The following is a 22603-nucleotide window of genomic DNA, read 5'->3' as shown; positions in this document are numbered from 1 at the left end:
TCCTAAATTGCATTCCGTGCACAGCAGTTCCACACAAATTATGAATGGATAATGAGTCTCTGTTTGTGGAACCTCAGCCAAAACACAAGAACTTCCTGACTGAAGGTTCTATGGTACAATCTCTTGAACTAATGGAGCAGCGGCAAGGGGCCAATTCTCAAATGTCGGTTTTGAGGAACACAGCACCTGATAAAGCAGCTGTCAGGACTAAAGTGGAGTACCAACCAAGTTGGCTCTGAAGTGAAATTTAAACCCACATGTCCTGACTCAGTGGTACTACTTCATGAACTTGCTGGTATTAGCTATTACATCAGTTCTCGCTGAGCTGAATCATTAACAGCAGCCCTCCCTCATCTAATTCCAAAAATAACACCACTATGGGACCAATGGGAGTGAATTACCAAGCTTCTAGTCAATACAGGGTTGCATATTCTAGCTCAAAGCTGTGCTGCAGCAAAGACAAGAGCTTTGCTCTGAAGAATCTTGATAATTAGTTTATTCTTGGGCACTCATAACTTTTGAGGAGTTAGAGAGGTCTGTGATTCCTTGAGTTTTAAACAATCAGAACTGACCTCATGGAAATAGCAAGAACTGCAGATGTTCGAGTCAGAGACAATACAGTGTGGAGCTAGAGGAACACAGCAAGTCAGGCAGCAACAGAGGAGTAGAAAAGTTGATGTTTCAGGTCAGACGCTTCATCAGGACAGGTGTCTTCATCAAGCTCCACACTGTATTGATGACTGACCTCAATGCAACTTACAAAATTTTCGCAGGGTATACGAGGGTATTGATGAGAGGCTTCCCATGTGGTTGAGTTCAGAACTGGATGACATAATCTCAGGATATGTGACGGCCATTTAAAAGTGAGGTGTGAATGATTTCCTTCACAGAGGATGATGAATCTTTGTCAATCTTTACCCCAGAGGGCTGTGAAAGCTCAATCATTCAGCATGGTCAAGACAGAAATTGGCAGGCTTCTGGAAACTAATAATATCATGGGATATGACGCTTTGGAAGATGGTCAGCAAAAGTAGGGCAGGATGAATGGGCTGAATGGCCTCATCCTGTTCCTGTATCAAGCTAAAAGCTGACAGTTAGTACACTCAACTCATGCTTTGGCAATCAGGAGTTTACAGCCATGAGGAATACACTAAAGCAGAGGGTGTTTGAAGAAATATAACTAGAGATCAAAATGAAGTATTTATGGTTGGAGAACAGTCAGAAAATGTAAAGGGCGAAGAACATAGAAAACTAGTTGGAATTTGTGCAGCATGTTATCATCTTTGCTATGGCTTGTTAAGTTGCCAGGTCAGGAATTAATCAAAACTAATAGGATAATTTTTTTTTCCAACCAATTTTTCCGTTCTTCCACTCTGAAACTTCACTCAAGATATTGAAGACCAAAGGCTATAGTTACTATTTTGAATCAAACCAATTTCTGACAACAAATTGAAGATCTTGTAAGCTAGTCACCTGGAGTATAAATTACAATAGAGTTTGGATGGAGGACTGGCCAACCTAGAGAAAGCAGAGAGTCAGAACAAATGGATCTTGTTTTTTTGGTTGGTAAGACAGTGGAATGTCCAAACTACTTATAATCTATCATTAGTGGTCCCTCACAGGCAAGGATGGCTCTCTTTCATTCTCAGGGTTAGTCCATAGGTGGGCATACAGAGTGATGAGGCTTCCACAAGCTCTGTTACACTTGGGGCAGAAGGTGGTCACGGGAAGGGATGGGTGGGATAGTGTACACCTTTCACTGTTTTCGCCTGGCTCCCGATATTTTCCAACAGCAGGTCTCGAGATGCTCGATGGCTTTCCAGATGCTCCTCCTCCACTTTGGATGGTCCTTGGCCAGTGAATTCCAGGTGTTTGTGGGAATGTCGCACTTTGCCAGCGAGACCTTACAGTTATCGTTGAAGTGCTTCCTCTGTCCACCTGGGGCTCAGCTGCCATTTCAAAGCTGGGAGTAGAGCACCCTCTCCAGTAGTCATGTGTTGAACACGCAAAGGGTTTCTCTTTTGACAAGGGATTGAGCAGCCTGGATTTACACTCTCTGGAATTTAACAGAATGACATGAGATCTAAATTAACTATATACGATGCTAAAAGGGGATTGACAAAGTCGGCATCATGTGGATCAATCTAGAGCAAGTGGTGACAGTTTTAGGATAAGGGGTAGCAGATTTAAAACAGAGATGAGGAGAAATTACTTCTTCCAAAGGTCGTGAATCTGTAGAATTCATCGCCCTAGATTGTAGTGGATGCAGGACATTGAGTAAATTTAAGGAGCAAACAGACAGATTTTCAGTTAGTAGTGGGTTTGAACTGTTATGGAAAACAGGCAGGAAAGTGGAGTCAAGGCTCAGATGAGATCAGCCATCATTGTTTAAGTGGTAGAGGAGGCTTGAGGGGCTGAAAAGCCTCCTTCCGTTTCATGTGCCCTTTGCACCACCTTATCAAGGAAAATTATGATTAGGTAATAAATGTTGACACAGCCAGCCAAACCCATATCCCGGGAATAAATTTTTTAAAACAGCAGGAACAAGGAAATTCAGCTTTGACAGAAGCCCATACTGCCACTGAGCTCCACCTAGATATTTTAAAAGATGCAATATGCGGTCACACTTTTGCTCGCTTTGCTGAGCAACATTTCTCCAAGATTACCATATGACGTGATTAAATGTCATTAGGTTATCCTCTGAAGGGAGGTTGGCTTAGATGCAACAACAGATTTACAACAGCCCAATTGATAAGAATTATAAGCAGCATGACAGCTCAGTTAAGAGTCTACTGATATGCATCACCAACACATAGGCTTCCACTTTCAATGATGTCCCTAATCCTAAAATAGGAACCTGAACAGTCAACAAACAGTGAAATTAGCTTTTACTATGAGAGCCAATTTAAAATATACTTAAAGGTTTTAAAACCTTACTGTAATGCTCTGAAAGTTCTCTCAAACTCATTTACAATCTTTACCTAGCCTCCTAAAATAAAATATTGTCTACGCTATGTATTTTAATATATCCACAGGAGTAGGGTTAAGCAGCTTGTCTACTGGACTTTAGCCAATTCACAATAATAATCTTTATCCCTATTTTTTCAATCAGCTACTCTGGCTAACTCTAAGTGCCTTTCACAAGCTTCCTATGGCAAAGCTGGACAACATTATAAACTTAATTTCCCCTTTAATACTTTCTGTGTCCATCAATAAAATAAAAATAAAGGTAAGGATACCCTTTCCGAAAAGGAAAAAAAACTTTGGATCCTGCACGATACCTCGTGCAATCTGTACACAGTTTTAAAACCCAGAAGTCAATTTCACTTGATGCATCTTTTATAAATGAGTAACGCAAATGATACATGTATGCCCTTATCCTACAGTAAATTCACTGAGAACTAAGCATGCTCATCTAGGGACTTCCTAATTCTGAGTTCCCCAATTAAAGGCCTTCATTGCATTTGCATACTTTTATCGAAACCCAGCAACTTGCAGCTTTTTTTGCCTGTACCACTCATTCTGACTTAGCAGATGTCACATTACTGTTCCCAACATATAAAAATGGGAATTAACCACCCCAGCTCTTAACAGCATTGCCCAAAATTGCTAATTATTTCATTTCTCAGGGTCCAAGTTAATCATTTGGCCTCAGTTCTTTCCAAAAATTAATTTGGGTAAACTTATTGAGGTTTATAAAATCAAGGTGGAGCGGTTCAAAACTAGGGGGATATTTTGAAGTTGAAATAAAAAGAAAGGACATGAGGGGCAACTTCCACACAGAGAGTGGCTGTGTACATAACAAACTGCCAGAGAACGCAATGCATGCTGGTACAGTTACAACATTTAAAAGTTCATGAATAGGAAAGGTTTGGGAGAGATATGGGCCAAGTGCAGGCAAGTGGGACTAGTTTAGTTTGGGAATATCATCGACCTGGACCGATTGGACTGAAGGGTCTATTTCCATGCTGTATAACTTTAGGACTCTATGACTATGACTCTATATAGTGTCTTCATTGGGTATTTTCATTATTTGCAGTACATTTCATGCAGTGTTCAGTCATGGCAATGAAACATACAAGATTCTTAGGGAATTTTACAGGCTAGATGCAGAAAGATTGTTTCCCCTGTGGGAGTACCTTGGACCAGAGGGCATAATCTCACAATAAGAGGCCAACACATTTAAAACAGAGCTGAGGAGGAAATATTTGCTCTCAGGAGAGTTGTGAATCGGTGGAATTCTTTACCAGCGAGGGTTTGGAGGCTAGATTGTGAGTATATTCAAGGCTGATTTTAATCAAGGGAGTGAAATGTTTTGGGGAAAAGGCAAGAATGTGGTGTTGAGCATTATCAAATCAGCCACAATCTAATTGAAATGACAGAGCAGTCTCAATGGGCCAAATGGCCTACTTTTGCTCCCATATCACGACCTTATGAAACATCTTTTCTTGCTTTTCACCTTTCCTTCGGATTGAATTTATTTAATTAAGATACAAATTAGAACTTGTTGTATCTTTCAATATAATCGGTTAAAATTGTATTCTGTATCTAACAAAGCCATAAAGCATGATGGGTAGGTTCAGTTGGACATTAGTCTGCTCAAGTCATGAAGCATCATTTGGTAACAGAAAGGAGTGAAACAACTTGCTCCAATGCTCTCATTAACTCCTTTTCTCTCTCAAAAAATGACAGCAGACCTGCTTCTCCAGTGTTTGTTTTTGATGAAAAGACCCAATGGAAGCCACAGAAACACCCTTTGTTTAAAAGCCATTAGAATGTGGAAACCCAGTGGAGGCTGCAAGCCTTTTAACAGGTAAAGGCTATATACACACTCTGTGAAGAAGCTATGATATGAGATATAATGCATACCTATCTGATTAAGTCGTAACTGATGATTAATAAATAAATAGGGCCAGGCTTTGTGAAGAAGTTTATTGATTCCAAAAACCATGATTCTGGAGCACCAACCTGCAAATGACAGTGATCCAAACCAGACTCAATAGCCCTAGATGGAAAGTAGGTTAGACCTGTACGCAACACCAGACCTGCAGCAAAATGGTTGACTCTGAACTGTCGTCTGAAATTACTTAGCAAGTCATTCAGTTCGAGGAAATTATGGATGGGCAACTAATACTATTGCTAGCAATGCTCATAATCCCACGAAAAAAACAATGAAAGAAACAACACGTGGTGATTGCCAGTTCACCCACTGGTCTCCACAGCCCAGTATGAGGCACAGGGTCTTTACAGTTAATTGGATATTTAAAATACTGTTGTTTGTTTTTTTTCCAATTTGTTTTATGGTTTAGTTCCTGTTTAAATATGTTCCTCAAAACAGAAGGGTGACTGCTTTGATTACATTGATGATCAATGTTGTGTTACTAATTTAATGTAGGAAACAACTAATCATTCCCAAAATGACAGAATCTTGACTGGGAATCTAACTCATTCTCTGCAGACCCCTTCTCCCACCTCATCCTCCTGGACACCACCCCACAGCCTCCTACTCTCCCTCGACCTCTTTATTTCCAATTGCTGTCATGGCATCGATCACCTCAATCTCTCTACCCCTTCTCACTCCCTCCAACCTCTCCCACTGGAACGTGTAGCCCTCCGCTCCAACCCCAACATCACTATCAAACCCATAGATAAAGGGTGGGGGGGGGGGGGCAGTTGTGGTATGGCACAGATGCCGACTGTCTGACACCTCCTCCTACACTCACCTCTGACCACCAAACCATTGTCTCTCAGACCATTTATAACCTCAACATCTCAGGTGACCTCCCAACCACAGCCTCCAGCCTCATCATTCCCAACCCTGCACCGCCAGTTTCTATCTCCTTCCCAAAATCCACAAGTCTGACTGCCCCAGCCGACCCATTTTTTCTGCCTGCTCCTGCCCCACTGAACTCTTTTCCACTTACCCTGACTCTCTTCGCCCGGCCCCTACTCCCAGTCCAGAAACTCCCTAACTACATCTGGGACACCATCCATGCCCTCCACCTCCTCCAAGACTTCCAATTCCCTGGACCCCAACACCTCACCTTCACTATGGATATTCAATCCCTGTACACTTGCATCCCCCACGCAGACGGCCTAAAAGCCCTTCACTTCTTCCTCTCCCGCAGGCCCAACCAGACCCCTCCACCAACACCCTCATCCACTTCACAGAATTTCTCCTTACCTTGAACAACTTCTCCTTTAACTCCTCCCACTTCCTACAAATTAAAGGGCGTGGGCTAGAGGCACCCACATGGGTCCAGCTATGCCTCCCTCTTTGTAGGAGACGTGGAACAGTCCCTCTTCCACTGCTACACTGGCACTATTTCCCAACCCTTCGTCCATTACACTGATGACTGTATTGGTACTGCCTTGTGCTCCCTGCTCCCCTGAGGAGTTTGACTTTACTAATACCTTTCACGCCAACCTTAAATTCCTTTGAACCATCTCGGATACCTCCCTCCCCTTTCTGGGCCTCTCCAACTCCATCCCTGGTAACCACCTCAACACCAACATCTACTTCAAGTCCACTGGCTCCCGTAAGTACCTGGACTATACCCCCTCTCACCCCTGGAAGAATGCAACCGCTTGCTCCCAATACCTCCGTCTCCACTGCATCTGCTCCCAAGATGGAGAGTTCCATTCCCAGACATCTGAGAAGTCCTCCAAGTTCAAGGACCACAACCTCCCCCCTCAATGCCGTCAACTAAATTTCTTGCATATCCTGCACCTCAAACCTCCTTCCTCCAACAAAAATAAAGACAGAATCCCTCTGGTTCTGACATACCACCCCACCCCAACCAACCTCTGCATCCAGCGTATCATTCTCCACCACTTCTGCCACCTACACTCCAACCCCACAACCAAAAAGAGATGTTTCTCTGCCCACCTCATCTGCCTTTTGTAGGGACCACTCTCTTTGCAACTCCCTCGTCCACTCCACACTCCCCACTAACCACACCATCCCCGGCACGTTTCTCTGCAACTGCAGGAAGTGCTACACCTGCCCCTATACCTCCGCCCTCACCTCCATCCAAGGCCCAAAGCAAACCTTTCATTTCAGACAGGGATGCACCTGCACATCGGCCAACTTGGTCTACTGTATCCACTGCTTCCGATGTCACTTCCTGTACATTGGTGAGACCAAGCATAGGCTCGGGGGCCCTTTCAAGGAGCATCTGCGCTCTGTATGTGACAAATGACAACACCTTCTGGTTGCCAACCATTTTAACTCCCCTTCCCACTCCCTGGGCGACATGTCCATGCTAGGTCTCCTCCCGTGTCACAATGACACCAGCCGCAAACTGGAGGACAGCACCTCATGTTCCGCCTTGGGAGACGACAATCTGACCGCTTAAGCATGGATTTTACCAGTTTTAAAAACTCCCCACCTCCAGCCTCACCCCATGTCCAACCCTCCCTCTTGTGTCTGCATCCTTGACCTGACACAACCTGTCCATCTTCTCTCCCACCTATCCGCCCATCCCACCCTCACTGACCAATCCCCACCACTCTCTACCTGCACCCACTTGTCACCATCCCACCTACCTTCCCCAGCCCCACCCCTCCTCTCTCTATTTATTTCTGAGCTCCCCTCCCCATTTCTGAAGAAGGGTCCAAACCTGAAACATCAACTTTCCTGCTCCTCTGATGCTGCCTGATCTGCTATGCTCCTCCAGCTCCACACTGTATGGTATTTACTGCTGTCGCCATGGTGAACCTTCTCACGAGCACATTTAACTTCCCCATACTTCGTACTGGTATTAAAATTTTTGGTAACTTGATCTCTCAGATTTAAAGAAGTTTACAGTGCATGTGAACATCAATTCTGTCTAATCTTGACACATTTTAAAGTTTTACTGCATGGTGTATATACAACTGAAGCAAACTGCAAAACAAAAATGGGTTGCCTGGTCCAGCCATTTTGATAACAAATTCTCCACAAAGAGCAGTAATCCTAAACCCATGTTCCTAAACTATTCTCACAGCCCTTAATTCCTCTTTTTAATCTACCTAATCTACTGTTAAGTGAACAATGATCCCTGCTTCAATGACTAACTTGATTAACAATTACAGCCTCACAACAGAAGCTGTGGAGATGGTTTTTTCTCAGTTTATCCTAACTTCTTTTGTAAAAAGGAAGTATTGCTCTTAATATTTGGCAAACCATAATTCTATTCACCCTACTCCTATTGCTCTCCTACGTCATTGAAACTTCCACAGGGTATATAAAAATAACTTTCACACGTAATAATTATTACTCTTTCATTTCCTTTGGTCCTTTATTCCGTACCTTCAAATACTGAAGGTGGTCTCTCTCTAATCACTGTGCCCAAACATTCATATCAGTAATCAAATTATCTATCGCTGTCCTCTGGTCTTATGAAAATAAAGTGACTGTTTTCAAAGTCTATCTTTGTATTGCCATGTAACAGACCGTGTCTTATTTAATCTGTCCCTTCCAGTGGTGCAGAGCACAACACTGCATACAGCACTCCACCATGAAGTTTACTATTTGAAATAACAACCTAACTTGCAATCAGGAACACCCAACTTCTCATTACATTTTTGTTGATCTTAGCAATGGGATGTGCTACTTTTAATGCCTTGTATACCTAGCAAACTCTTCCAGTCTCACTACTCACACATATCATTGAAATTTCCACAACGGATGAAGAAAAAGATTGGATTAATAATCCAATCACTTATTTCAAATTAATGGGTACTCCAGATCATGCTTACTGAAGGGGCTGTTTCTATGCCCTCTGACCCTATGACACAGAGTTCCATCTCCCTATATCTAAGGATTGGGAATGTCTATATCCTTCCTATCACAAAAGAAAACCCGCTTAAGGGTTGCAAAATAAATCTTATCAGGTCACTCTCCAACCTCCAACACACAACCACTCTCAGACACATGCTGAAAAATATGTATGAGTATTTATAGCTACAACTTTCTGATTTCCTTCTTGACTCAATCATCTCTAGACCTCATTTGGTTGTGTTTCTTCCCATTTTCAACCTAGACTGCTGATCAGTTTTATTTTTATTTGTTGATAGCATGTGAGCCAGCATTTGTTGCCCATCTTTAACTCCCTTTGTGTTAACCACACTCTAGGAGTGAGATGTAGGCTAGACTACGCAAACAGAACAGGTTTCCTTTTCTAAATGATGAGCAAGATGGATTTTTCTAACACCTCATGTCCATTTTACGGTGACCATTATTGAGACTAGTATTTGAACTCCAGGTTATGTTTTCATTCATTGATTTTGTTTTTCTTTCAATAATTCGATTTAAATTTCTCCAGCTGCCATGTTGGGACTTCAACCTGTGACCCTACAGCATTAGTCTAGGCCTTTGGATTCAGTGTTCAGTGACATCGCCATTATGGTACCACGCCCACCCGCCCGCCCCCTCCACCCCACCCCCTCCACCTCACCCCCTCCACCTCACCAAAGAGAAAGCAAAATGGTGACTTAGGTATCTAAATATCTTTGTCAGTATATAGTTTCTCCACTGACATCTTGCATTGCCTCTCCACATCTCTACACGTGAAACCAAGTCCCTTTAGTTTCTGGGCAATGCAGAAGAGTTTTGCCCATTTCCCTTGCATGTAGTGTGAAAGCACTCTACTGCATGGACACTTTCTGGTACTCGAAAACCAAACTCTCAGCTATGGGTAAATAGCTCCTTGACAGCTGAAAGCATAATCCCTGACAACTCTCTAGACTGGAATCAAAAAGCAAGCAGCTCATTCCTGCAGACTCCAAAAGTAACCTAGGAAAGTAAAAGCAAAAAAAAGACTAAGAACATGTTAATACAAATTAAAAATAGCTTTTATTCCTAAACCGTGAAAGGCTGGCAATTCAAAATGAGCCACAACGTACATGCCATAAATCCAGTATTGAACGTTGTTTCTAAAACTCAAACTTATGTTGATTACTTTTCTAAGTGTGCACTCTAAGTATGAGACAAAGGAACAATTTACACATCAGTGAAATGATCAACTAACATTCTGCCACCTGCAGCTCACAAACTAATTTATTAAATGCTACATTTCATTGAGGATTGATTACTGTACCATAGGAATCAACATGTGACTCTTAACTGGTTTACATTGAAAAGGAATGGGTCTGGTCTCAGTCGCAGGATAATGCACGACACATGGAGTATTTCAGACATTACACAGTCAACTGCACAACACATTTCAAAGATCAGAAGCCTCCAATGAAAGAAACTACATTCATATCATGTGTTATACAGTCAGCTCCACCCCAAGTTACCTCCTATAACAGTCCTAAAATCTGAATAATGTTCAATATCAAATAGAACAGTAATTGCACCTCAAATTACATCAAGGGTCATAAAGCAACTTGATACATGAATACAAGTCTTTCTAAGGAGCTTAATAATTGTGCCAGTGTGGGTGAGGTTGCACGGGCAGTGGAAATAAAAGTAAAAAGAGAGAATAAGAAAGAGAAATGAGACTGACAAATTATAAAGTCATAAAGCTATCTAAGTTAAAGAAGCTTCAGTTTTACAACCCAAAAGACAGCAGTTAAGATGCAGAAATGGAAAGTACTTAAAATGACTTGCATGAGCCGGAGAGCACACTGCACTTTTGAAAGTTTTATTCTGACCTCTTAAACTTCAGCTCATTGAAAATACTAACGTCCCTTTGTGAACTCTCAATAATTCTCTTTACTCATCAACACCCACGTTCACACATCTATAGTGATGTGGTTAAGCAACACCTCAATTTTGGTATTCACATACATATTTTCAAATTCCTCTTTGGGTGAACCCCTTGCCACTTGAGCAATCACCACCACCGTCATTAGGTATATAAAATAAAGAAATAATCCATGATGTTGAGAGGTGGGGGCGTAGTACATTAGTATGGGTGGAGCATTGAATAACTAATAGAAGGCAAAACAGTGGGGGGAAAAAAAAGGATCTTTTTGTAACAGGGATCATGGTCATCCCAGAATTTAGTCTGGCGAACCTTCATTGCACTCCCTCCATAGCCAGAACATCTTTCCTTAGATAAGGAGAACACAACTGTACAAAATGCCAGAGGAAGTGGTAGAGGCAGGTACAATTAAAACGTTTAAAAGGCATCTGGATAGGAAGGGTTCAGAGGGATATGGGTCAAATGGGTGTCTGATTAGCATAGACAAGTTGGAGCGAAGGGTCTGTTTCTGTCTTGTTTGACTCGTTGGCTCTATAATTCTGAGCATGGTATCGCCACAACCTCATACAATTGCAGAAGACACTCCTGTTCCTCTCACGATGAGGAGCAACCTACATTTACCTTCTTCACTGCCTGCTTACTTTCAGCAACTGCCACACAAAGATACACAAGGGTTACTGCAGTTCCACTTTCCCAATCTAATCATCATTCAGGCTTGGTGATGGGATACCGGCATCTGAACAGTTATTTCAGTTTAGCAGCACATAGCTGGAAGGCGCAAGTCACCAGCATGGGGAATCGAAAGAGAAAAAACAATTACAGGCCATTTCAAACAGCCACCAAGGAGAAAAGAAACAGAAGGTAGCACAACATGTAACATGCCGCACATTCACTGAAGCAACTTAACTAGACCATAAGTCACACAAGAAAATTTCAAAATCCACTCAGGTTTTCCAAACCATATTTTAGATTTCCCATAAAGAAATAATTCCACAGATTTACAGTAAAGCACAATCAACTCAATACAAACAATATTCAGATTTGACATTTTAAAACATTTATTTCATACTTCTTTCTCCATCTAATCCATGAAAATTCCAGATTGTTACTCAAATCAACTTCACAAGACTTTGAGTGATGCAATTGGTCATGTCTTCTGCTACTTGCCAGTTTGAAACTGATTCCTATTCAGTCAACATAAGGTGTCACTGATCTGTTTCAGCTGCTCACTCAGGAAGAATTCTCTCATCCAAACACTAACAAACCTCTGCATTGCTCAGAATGTCAAACATACTGGAATCATTCAAAATATAGCTCAGTGCTCATTTGCTTTCAAAGGGTTAAGTAGGCTTATGAATTACACGAACCATCAATCAATAAGCAAAGAGAAACCTCCTGGACCAGTTTATTTTTTGCTGGGTGGTGGGGAGGCAAGAATGGGAGGAGAGAGTTGAGTTGGGGGGAGGAGGTGGGGCGAATGAGGGGAACAAGGTGTTAATATAGTCAAAGAGTGTTTTCGTGCACCTTTTCCCTCCAAAATAGCTTAAGTTGTTTTTAAAAGACTATGCTTTTCTTCATTGTTCAAATTCAAGAAACATCAGATGACCTGAACATTGTGTTATTGTGGGACAGTTTTTGATAGATAAGATGATGTTTTCCTTTTTATTAGCTAATGTGCATTTCATCATGAACACAACATTCCCACTCCCAGGGTAAACAGTTTACATGACTTCATGAGAACAGTACCATAATGGTTATGTTCAGCAGCACTTCCCAGGACCTTACCATTGAATGTCTGAGTCCTGCCCTGATTTGCCATTCCAATATGCAACTCCTCACATTTATTTAAATGAAACTATCTGCCACTCCTCAGTCCATAAGCCCACCTGTTCAAGATCCCATTGTACTCTGAAGTAACCTTCTTCGCTGTCCACTGCACCTCCAAATTTACTATCATGCGCAAACTTACTAACCATACCTCCAATATTCATATCTTAATCACTTATATAGATGATGAAAAGCAGTGGATGCAGCACAAATCCTTGTGGCACACCACTGGTCACAGACCTCCAGTCTGAAAAGCAACACTCCGTCTTCTACCTTTAGGCCAATTCTGCATCCAAATGACTACTTCTCCTTGTATTCATGTGATCTAACCTTACTAATCAGTCTACCATGTGGAACCTTGTTAAACATCTTACTGAAGTCCGTACAGATCATGTCCACCACTCTGCCCTCATTCACTGTCTTCATTATTTCTGAATAGTTTCCAGCTTCACTACCTCAGATATATCCTCAGCGATTCTTGGAAGGGCAAGGTCACTCACTCAGAGGTCATGAAGCACACTAATTCTATCAGCATATGTTAATCACTAAACCAACCATATCCAAACACCTCAATATTGAGAGCTGGCTGCTGGTTCAAAATCTCCCAAGCATTTACCCCTCCATTGATGTGAGTGAAAATGGCGGACATCTGGAGGCTGACTGTTTGAAAGATCATTGAAAGATGCAACCAGAAATGAAAAGCACAGCTAGCTGGTTAAGAAGAGGGTCCACAGTAAACAAAGGGTAGTGAATCCCACACCTTTTCAGCTGACTGTATTCCTCAGCAACATCAGCAACAGACACTAATGTACCAAACTGAGGTCTGAGCCACATAGAGTTGACCAACTACTCACATACAACCATTTTTACAAGGCAGAAGCCTGCCAATGAATCTGGAGACCAGGACCAATTATCTCAAGTCCCATCTTGGAAAGGATTAGATTAGATTCCCTACATTGTGGAAACAGACCCTTCGGCCCAGCAAGTCCACACTGCCCCTTGAAGCATCCCGCCCAGATCCATCCCCCTATAATCCACACACCCCTGAACACTAATGGCAATTTAGCATAGCCGATCCACCTAGCCTGCACATCTTTGGACTGTAGGAGGAAACCCATGCAGACATGGGGAGAACGTGCAAACTCCACACAGACAGTCACCCAAGGCTGGAATTGAACCCGGGTCCCTGGCGCTGTGAGGCTGCAGTGCTACCCACTGAGCCAGCATGTTGCCCTTAAAGTAGATGCAATTAATTGAACAGATCTAGAAAAAGAAGTCATTGCAATACTGGATTGTCTTGGAAATCAATATCTTTTCTGGAAGCAAATCTGCCACCTTTACCTGGTCTAGCCCAAATAGCCAACAGCAGACCCAGAGTAATGTAATTGACCCAAATCCACTTGTTATCCGCTCAGCTGTGTGATTTGAACATCACGTTCTCTAGGGCATTTAGTTGTAGCCAATAAATGGCAACAATGTCTATATCCCACAAATTAATTAAAAAAAGGCATTCAAAGCCTGACTGGTGAATGACAAACATTATCTGATCCACCTTATATTAAGAAGTCATTGCCTTCACAGAAATAGTATCCAACAAGTTCAACTGTGTATCAAAACTCCAAATGACCTTGCAATTTGCATCAAAACACTCAGTGGCAGAGCTACAAGTCCAGAATATATCATGGCATCCATTCCACAGCCTTTCCTTAACCCTCTTCCATTTTCTAGCAAATACAAAAAGCCTCACACTGAAATTAAAAAAAGTAAACTAAAATGGTCAAGTGGCTGCTAAATCATATCAATGAACACAATTTTCTTACTCATGAGTCAAGAGACCCTGGGACCCTATGAAATCATTGACTGTAACCATAAACATTAGTACAAAAGTTTTTTTTTAAAAAACTGCAGTGTCGAAACAGTTAACAAAATGAATCTGTTACTGCCTTGTTGCTTTCAAGAACTCTTTCAAGACAATGGCCATCATTCACCCTGAGCTCACAAAAACAAAATGAAACACTCCATTGTTTCAATGAAACAACCTATACAAGTCAATTCTAACCAAAGCCATTCGCTCACTTGAAAAATATATTTTGTTCTAAACCATCTTCCATCAATCATTTGACAAAAATCCATAAATATACATACCCTACCTAAAAGATACAACAGATTTTCAATAGTTTGTACAGGTTTCAATTTTTAATGGATTTAATCAGAACGTATCCAAAGGCAGTGTTTTCACTGTAAGTCACAAATAGGAATTTCGCAGATGTTGATAATTCAAGTGAAGGGATCAGACTTCTTTGGTTAATTATAGCGTAGAGCGAGCGAGACCATTAAATCTGACTCTGCAATTAAGTCCAATTGCAAAACACAATCCCTGACGGATACAGACGGCTTACAAGTGCAAAGGAAAACAGTTTTAAAATAGATTTTGTGCGGACTGGGATTTTTTTGGGAGAGTTGGGGAGTTCATTGCACTGTGCGGTCTTAAAAGTCGATCACACACCCAGAGAGGCGGAATGAGAATAAAGAAACAAAGTTATTCAACCAGTCACAGGAAATAAAAACAAAGTATTGGGTCTTGGACAGGGTTTCATCAACATTGTATCACTCTGTCCCACACTCACCTCTTCACCACCGCAACAACCCATCACCAGCGAACATCAATTCCAATGTCCCAAACCTAGTAAATCGCAGCTATTCTCCAACTCGTAATGACGAGACATCCAACTACACCCTAACCACAACCCAGAAGGGAGCGTGTTACAGTCAAAGCAACACTGACTCCCCTAGTGTCACATTCTAACCAGCACTGACTATCTATATATTTTGAGTATTGTTAGTGCTAGACATGCTGAGCATTTGTAGTATTTTCTAGCTTTCCAGCATTTTGTTTTTCCTTTTCTTATTTCATCCACAGTAGTCTGCTTCTCGAGGTGTTGAATCTAATGCTCTTAGCTGCAATTTGCACTTTAAACTTAAGCACATTCAACTACAATATTAAAGCAAATTGATTTGTAATGCACTTTATGTGTTATCACCACACACTGAAGTTGCATTGTATTACAATGCGCATTCACGAACATTGTGTGTTCTGTCTGTCTTCAGATATTAAAAAAATCTACTCCTTGATCTCTTTCACTCACAAATTGGTTTAGGCCAGGCCAGTGATGTGGTCAGCATCTCGAGATGTCTAACCATAGTCATAATGATACGTTGTTTGGTATTTCATCATTCAAGTTTAAATTAATTGTGGCCACATTTTAAAAAGAAGCTAGATTTTTATTTATTGTTATTTCATGATGCTGATGTAGCAGTCCCAACATGCATTTAATTGCAGAAAAATATATTTCTGGAAGAGTTATTTGGCATACAGTAGGGTGAAGGATAATTACAACTAAAGGGAATGTGGTCTGAATGGGGGGGGGCGAATTGCTTTTCACATCTAATGTTTCCTATCATGTCATCAGTTTGTATGTTGTCAGAAATCATTCTGCTAAATACTGACAAGTTATTTTGTGAAGGTTTTTTTTGTTTATCTTAGTTATATCAGTCATTCTAAACTGACCAAAATGGCAGTTAATTTGTTCTTATGGTGGTCAGATTACACTGTACGAGCCAGATGATTTAACCTACCAATTGCCTAATGTTACCAACACTGGTCAACATTATTTCTGGAATGGAGGATTAGGGACATAGTAGCAGATGTAAGCCATTCAGCCCCTTAAACTTCATCAACCATTGTAGATCATCATGGTAAATCATCTAACTCAACGTCTGTATTCCTGTGCTAATTTTATTTAGAATTATAGCGTACTGCTTCAGGCAAAGAGGACCTCTGGTCCATCATGTCATACCAGGCATCTATCCACGTTCATCCAATTTCCCACCACCTGACCCTTAGCCTTGTAGGCTACAGAGTTTCAAGCGTTGACCTAAATATTTTCCAAAACCTTAACCATCTTTCCAGGCAGTGAGTTTTAGATAACCACCACCATCTGGTTGAAACAAATTCCCCTTAAATCCCTTCTAAACCTCCTACCCTAACCTTAACTCAATAGCACCTGGTTATCGACCCCTGTTAGGGTGAATTTTATTACTGTTGTAAAGACTTTTTTATTGTAATTATGGTTGTGGTCTCAAATGAGAAAATAACTGGTTTTAAAACCAAGGATTGCTAAAGGATAACTGCTGCTTTTAAAAGTAACTCATTTAAAGTTGATGCAGCTGCTGCTTAATCAGTAGTTAGAATATAGAACTGTACAGCACAAGAACAGGCTTTTAAGCGCACTATGGGTGTGTTGACCATAATTACATTCTAAGCTAATTCCATCTGCCTGTACATGGTGCATATCCCTGTGCATATCCCTTAAAATCCTGTCCGGTTATCTGTCTATCTAAGAGCCTCACAAAATGGCTGTCCTTTCTACTTTGACCACTCCCCCTGCAGCACATTCCAGGCACCTACCACCCTAAATGTAAAAATGTTTCCTCGCACAACTCCTTTAGATTTACCCCCCCTCACCTTAAACCTATGATTACTATCATTTGACATTTCCACCCAGGGGAAATTACTTCAACTATCCACTCTATTCATGTCTCTCATAACTTTATATAGTTACATCAGATCACCTCTCAGCCTCTGACGCTCTAGCAAAAACAATCCAAGTTTGTCCAACCGTTCCTTATACTAATACACTGCAATCTAGGCAAAATCCTGGTAAACCTCTTTAGCACCCTGTCCAAAGCCTCCACATCCTTCCTGTAATGTGGCAAACAGATCTGCGGACAGTACTCCTAATGTGGCCTAATTAAGTCTTATGCAGCTGCAACATGATTTGCCAACTTTTATTCTCAATTCCCCAAATGATGAAGGCAAGCATGCCATATGCCTTCTTTACCACCTTATAAACTTGTGTTGCCGCTTTCAGGGAGCTATGGACATGCACCCCAGGATCCCTCTGTGTATCAAAGCACCTAAGGGTGCTAAAATCAGGGACCTTGATCAAATGGGCCGATGGATCAAGTGGTGGAAGATAAGAGTTTAATTCAGGTAAGTGTAAGGTACTGCATTTTGGTAAGGCAAATCAGGGCAGGAGGTATACACTTAATGGTAAGGTCCTGGAGAGTATTGTCGAACAAAGAGACCTTGGAGTGCAGTTTCATAGTTCCTAATGCATATTTTCCTAAATCACATCACAGTTGTCCAAATTAAACTCTGTGATGTTACTACAACTTTAAGAGGTGTACTGTATTCTGTTTGTTTTGTTTTTTTGGAGAGAGGTTTTAGAACATAGAACAATACAGCACAGAACAGGCCCTTCAGCCCTCGATGTTGCGCCGACCTGTGAACTAATCTAAGCCCCTCCCCCTACACTATCCCGGCATCATCCACATGTTTATCCAAAGACTGTTTGAATGCCCCTAATGTGGCTGAGTTAACTACATTGGCAGGCAGGGCATTCCACGCCCTTACCACTCTCTGAGTAAAGAACCTGCTCTGACATCTGTCTTAAATCTATCACCCCTCAATTTGTAGTTATGCCCCTTTGTACAAGCTGAAGTCATCATCCTCAGAAAAAAACTCTCACTGTCCACCCTATCTAATCCTCTGAGACAGAGGTGCAAAGCTATCAATTTGAATCCAATAAAGTAAACAGCTTGGCTTTTTTTTAAAGTTGGGGCAATAGAAGCAGCCTGAATGGATGGGGTCAAGCCCCCCAGAGCCAGGACTTTTAGTTTTAGTTTTTCATTGGCAGCTGCTGGGGTCTTGAAGCTGGGTTTGGAAGCTGCAGTATATCTCACCCTGATACACTCTCTCTCAGGGTTCTCTCTTGAATATTTTTATTTCCTCCTGGTCTGGAGAATTGCCTATGATATGTTCTATTTTACTGAATTTGCCTTTGCCAATGGTGTGTTTGTGGCATTTTACTATATTGGAACAGTTACTACTCAGTAGTTAAACAATCTGTTATTCTGCTAAGTTTTTCAATGGAATTAATTATTTAAAATTGACGCAACTGCTGTTCAAGTTCTTTTTTGCTTCCTTTATACTCCTCAAGGGCCTTGTGTGGGTTCAAGTTCATTTGAAGTGCAGTTTGTAGATGGGCTGGAGCCAAATGGTGTGCATAAATGGAGATTCAGTCAGTAACAAGTAGCTGAGATAACAAGGTGTAGAGCTGGATGAACACAGCAGGCCAAGCAGCATCAAACGAGCAGGAAGGCTGATGTTTCAGGCCTAGACCCTTCTTCAGAAAGCAGCTGCTCTGATGCTGCTTGGCTTGCTGTGTTCATCCTGCTCTCCACCTTGCTATCTCAGATCCTCCAGCATCTGCAGTTCCTACTATCTGGCTAACAAGTAGCTGATTGGTTTGTGAATTTGTGACTAGCTATTGATGATAAAGGCCTTCTGCCTGACAAAAACTATGTGATTGGTACATGAGATAATAGGAACTGCAGATGCTGGAGAATCTAAGATAACAAGGTGTGGAGCTGGATGAACACAGTAGGGCAAGCAACATCTTAGGAGCAGGAAAGTTGACGTTTTGTCCTAGATCCTTTATCAGATTGGTACATGTCCAGCTTGAGAATGGTTTGAGAGAAGCCATCAGATCTTCACCAGCTCAGGAATTTTCTCTGATCTCTGCTTTAAAATCCAGAATCAGGTTTTGCATCAGGTTTTGTGTTGAAGCCAGACCTCTTTGTTCCCATACTCAAATTCTCAAAACTGTTCCCAACCACCTCAATAAATCAAATTGTTTTTATCCCACAACACCAATCACTAATGTAAGAAATTAAAAGTCACAGATTATTTTTGTACCTTTTCCTCATATTACTCTTTTATTCTGGATATTCCAAGTGAATTCTAGTTTCTCGAGCATTGGAGGCACTCCAATAAATTTTCCTGGGGAATTTTACTTCATCAATGTATTAATTGGCTAACCCAAATCTGGGCAAGGTCAAGTGCCTTGCACTCAATTTAGTCTTAGGTCTGAAATCAATAAATGTCTGGAATTAAAAAAGGCCTAATGGAGACCATGTAAGCACTGATGATTGTTGTCAAAACCCATTTTGGTTCTCTAATGTCCGTCAGGGAAAGAAATCTGCTTCCCTTACCTGGTCTGGCCTACTTTTGACTCTAGACTTACAGCAATCTAATTGACTCTTAATGGCTATCAGAAATGGCCCAGCAAGTCACTCAGTTGTATTAAACTGCTACTAAATCTAAACAAAGGCAGGAAACAGGACAAACAATCTACAATTGACCTAGATATTAGAATGATGTTGGCAAACACAGCCTTCCCAACCTTGCAAAATCCTCAAAAATAAAAAAAACAGAAGCTGTGGGAATAGCTGAGCAGGTCTGACAGCATCTATGAAGAAAAAGTGAGAGTTAACATTTCGGGTCTGCTGCCCCTTCCTCAGAACTGATTTTAGCTGGGAAAACGTTGGTTTCTATGCAGAAAATAGGGAGGGCAAGTTAACAATAGGATAGAGCGCGAAGCGAGAGAGTTGGATAGACAAAGGAGTTGATAATGATCTGACTAGGACGGTAAATAGTCATCAACGAAGACTGTTAGTGACTAACAGCAGGCTGCATGATAACAAGACCTGGTGTATGGGATAGAGGGCTAGGGCATGGGAGAGTTTAGGCCTCAAAATTATTGAACTCAATATTGAGTCCAGAGGGCTGCAGAGTCCTCAAGCGGAAAATAAGGTGTTGCTCTTCCAGCTTGTGATGAACTTTGCTGGAATACTGCAGCAAGCCAGAGGCAGAGGTGTTGGCCAGGGAACAGGGTGTCGTGTTAATGTGGCAGGCAACAGGTATCTCAGGGTCTTTTTCACGAGCAAAACGTAGATGTTTTGTGAAGTCGTCACTCAGTCTATATTTTGATTCCCCAATGTAGAGGAGAGCACATTGTGAGCAGTGAATGCAGTAGACTAGATTATGGGAAGTGCAAATGAAGTGTTGCTCCACCTGGAAGGTATGTGGGATAGTGGGAATGGAGAAGGTAAATGAGCAGGTGTTATATCTACATCTGCAAATTCTTCCTTGCCAGCATCCGAGGGCTTGAGGCAAAATTCAGTGATCCAGAGGCTATTCAAATATTAGCTTGGCATGGTCCAGTTCACAGTCATAACTTGCAGACAACGTCCCAGAAACCACAATCACCATCTCTGCGCCTGTCTGGTCCCATTAACAGGTGAGGCCAGTATGACAGGACACACCCTCTAGAGGTGGTAGCGTAAGATTTGCAGTAAGAAAGGAGTTTTCTTTGGAGTCTTCAACAATGAATTCAGACTCCGTGAAGTTCATTGCATCAGGTCAAACATGAGCAAAGAAAATTCCCTGCTGATTACAACCTACGGTGCCACCTTGGCTGATATATCTTTTATTTTAATCAATAAATTCATGTGATGTGTGCTTAACTAGCTAGGTCAGCACTTATTATCCACTCCTAATTTTCCTTGACAACATGGTGGTGAGCTGTCTTCTCAAACTGCTGCAGTTTGTTTCTCATAAGTTCACCCACAGTGCTGTTAGGAGGAACTTACAGGGTTTTGACCCAGCAACGGTGAAGGAAAGGCTATATAGTCCTAAGTCAGGACGGTTTGTGACTGGAGGCATTCCCATGGATTTGCTCAGGGACTAAAACAGAAGTTGTTGGAAAAGCTCAGCAGGTCTGTTAGCATATGTGAAGAAAAAAATCAGAGTTAACGTTTCGGGTCCAGTGGCCCTTCTTCAGAACTTATGTTCCATGGATTTGCTGCTGTTGTTCTTCTAGGTGTTAGAGATGGCAAGTCTATAAGATGCTGCTGAAGGGTCTTTTGGTTAGTTGCTTTGATGAACTAATGCTGAAGAAAATGTGCATCTGTAAATGGTACACACTGTTGTGAGCCACAGTGAAGGGAGTGAACATAGAAGATGGTGATTAGTTGCCAGATAAATGGGTTGCTTTGTCCTGAATGGTGTCAAATTTCTTGAGTGTTGCACTTATCCAGGTGAGCAGAAAGTATTTTATCATAATCCTGACTTGTGCATTGTAGATGATCAATGGGAAAGTGGGGGGGGGTGGGGGGGGGGGGGGATTGGCAACAGAAGGTGAGTTACTCATTCCAGCATCCTTATCACCTGGCCTCCACTTGTAGCCACTGCATGTATTACAGCTTGTCTAGTTCCATTTCTGGTCAATGGTAACTCCCCAGGATGTTGATTAGATTAGATTAGATTACCTACAGTGTGGAAACAGAACCTTCAGCCCAGCAAGTCCACACCGCCCCTTGAAGCGTCCCGCCCAGACCCATCCCTCTATAACCCACACACCCCTGAACACTACGGGCAATTTAGCATGGCCGATCCACCTAGCCTGCACATCTTTGGACTGTGGGAGAAAATCTTTGATCACAATTCAATTGCTTGGTTTCTTGAGAGACAGACAAGAGTGCATGGCTGAACCATCCTGCTTTGTAACCATTCCGTTTCATAATGCCGAAGCTACCCACCCTTCCGAATACAGGTACATGTTTCCTGCACATTCAACTCACATACCTTTCTGTTGGACTTACAGCTTCCATTTGTAATGATGATGCTTTTCAACTGGGACAATGCTTTGAGTCTCAAACTCTTCACTATCACCCAGCCATGGAAACAAGAGGGGTAATTGAAAGATGATGGCAGTGGCAGTTTCATGTGCTGCAACTATGGGTGAAAGATGCAATTAAAAAGGAATTTCAGAAAGCACTTTAAGGGAGGAAACCTTTACTGGAAAATCTGGGGAGACTGACTTATCCTTAAAGGAAGAAGGGAGGAACTTGGGCAGGAGTGAAAGAAAGAAAAGACCAAATTTAAGTCACCAATGTGAACACTCCATTCCAGAACAGGAGGGATCTAGCCCCTCCTCCAAAAATATGAAGAGGCAGTGTCCAATGTAAGTATTTGTGCTGCATTATTTATTATGAGAGGGGAAAAGCATGCATGAAAATTTTGGTACAAGAGAAAGAGTGTGGTGATGGGTGCATAATTTGTGTATATTGATATTATTTTTTGGAATTTTAGTTTCAACGTCAAGGAAAATCTACAT

The 22603-nt window shown here is 41.7% G+C and overlaps 1 protein-coding gene across 2 annotated transcripts in view; it reads right to left on the bottom strand.

The window, feature by feature from the left end:
• The window catches only part of LOC125450909 (choline transporter-like protein 1), a 64129-nt gene extending 48813 nt beyond the window's left edge, over positions 1 to 15316 (bottom strand). The window contains exon 1 of one of the 2 annotated variants that reach the window (XM_048527289.2): positions 15149 to 15316. In XM_048527289.2, the coding sequence (XP_048383246.1) occupies positions 15149 to 15172 (24 nt within the window). In that variant the 5' untranslated portion in view covers positions 15173 to 15316. The remainder of the gene's footprint in view (positions 1 to 15148) is intronic. The other variant, XM_048527290.2, reaches the window with a different exon arrangement.
• Between the last annotated feature and the right edge of the window lie 7287 nt (positions 15317 to 22603).

This window comes from Stegostoma tigrinum, chromosome 3 (assembly GCF_030684315.1).
Source record: "Stegostoma tigrinum isolate sSteTig4 chromosome 3, sSteTig4.hap1, whole genome shotgun sequence".
NCBI classification, from domain to species: domain Eukaryota; kingdom Metazoa; phylum Chordata; class Chondrichthyes; order Orectolobiformes; family Stegostomatidae; genus Stegostoma; species Stegostoma tigrinum.
This window is presented reverse-complemented; position numbering and strand designations above follow the sequence as displayed.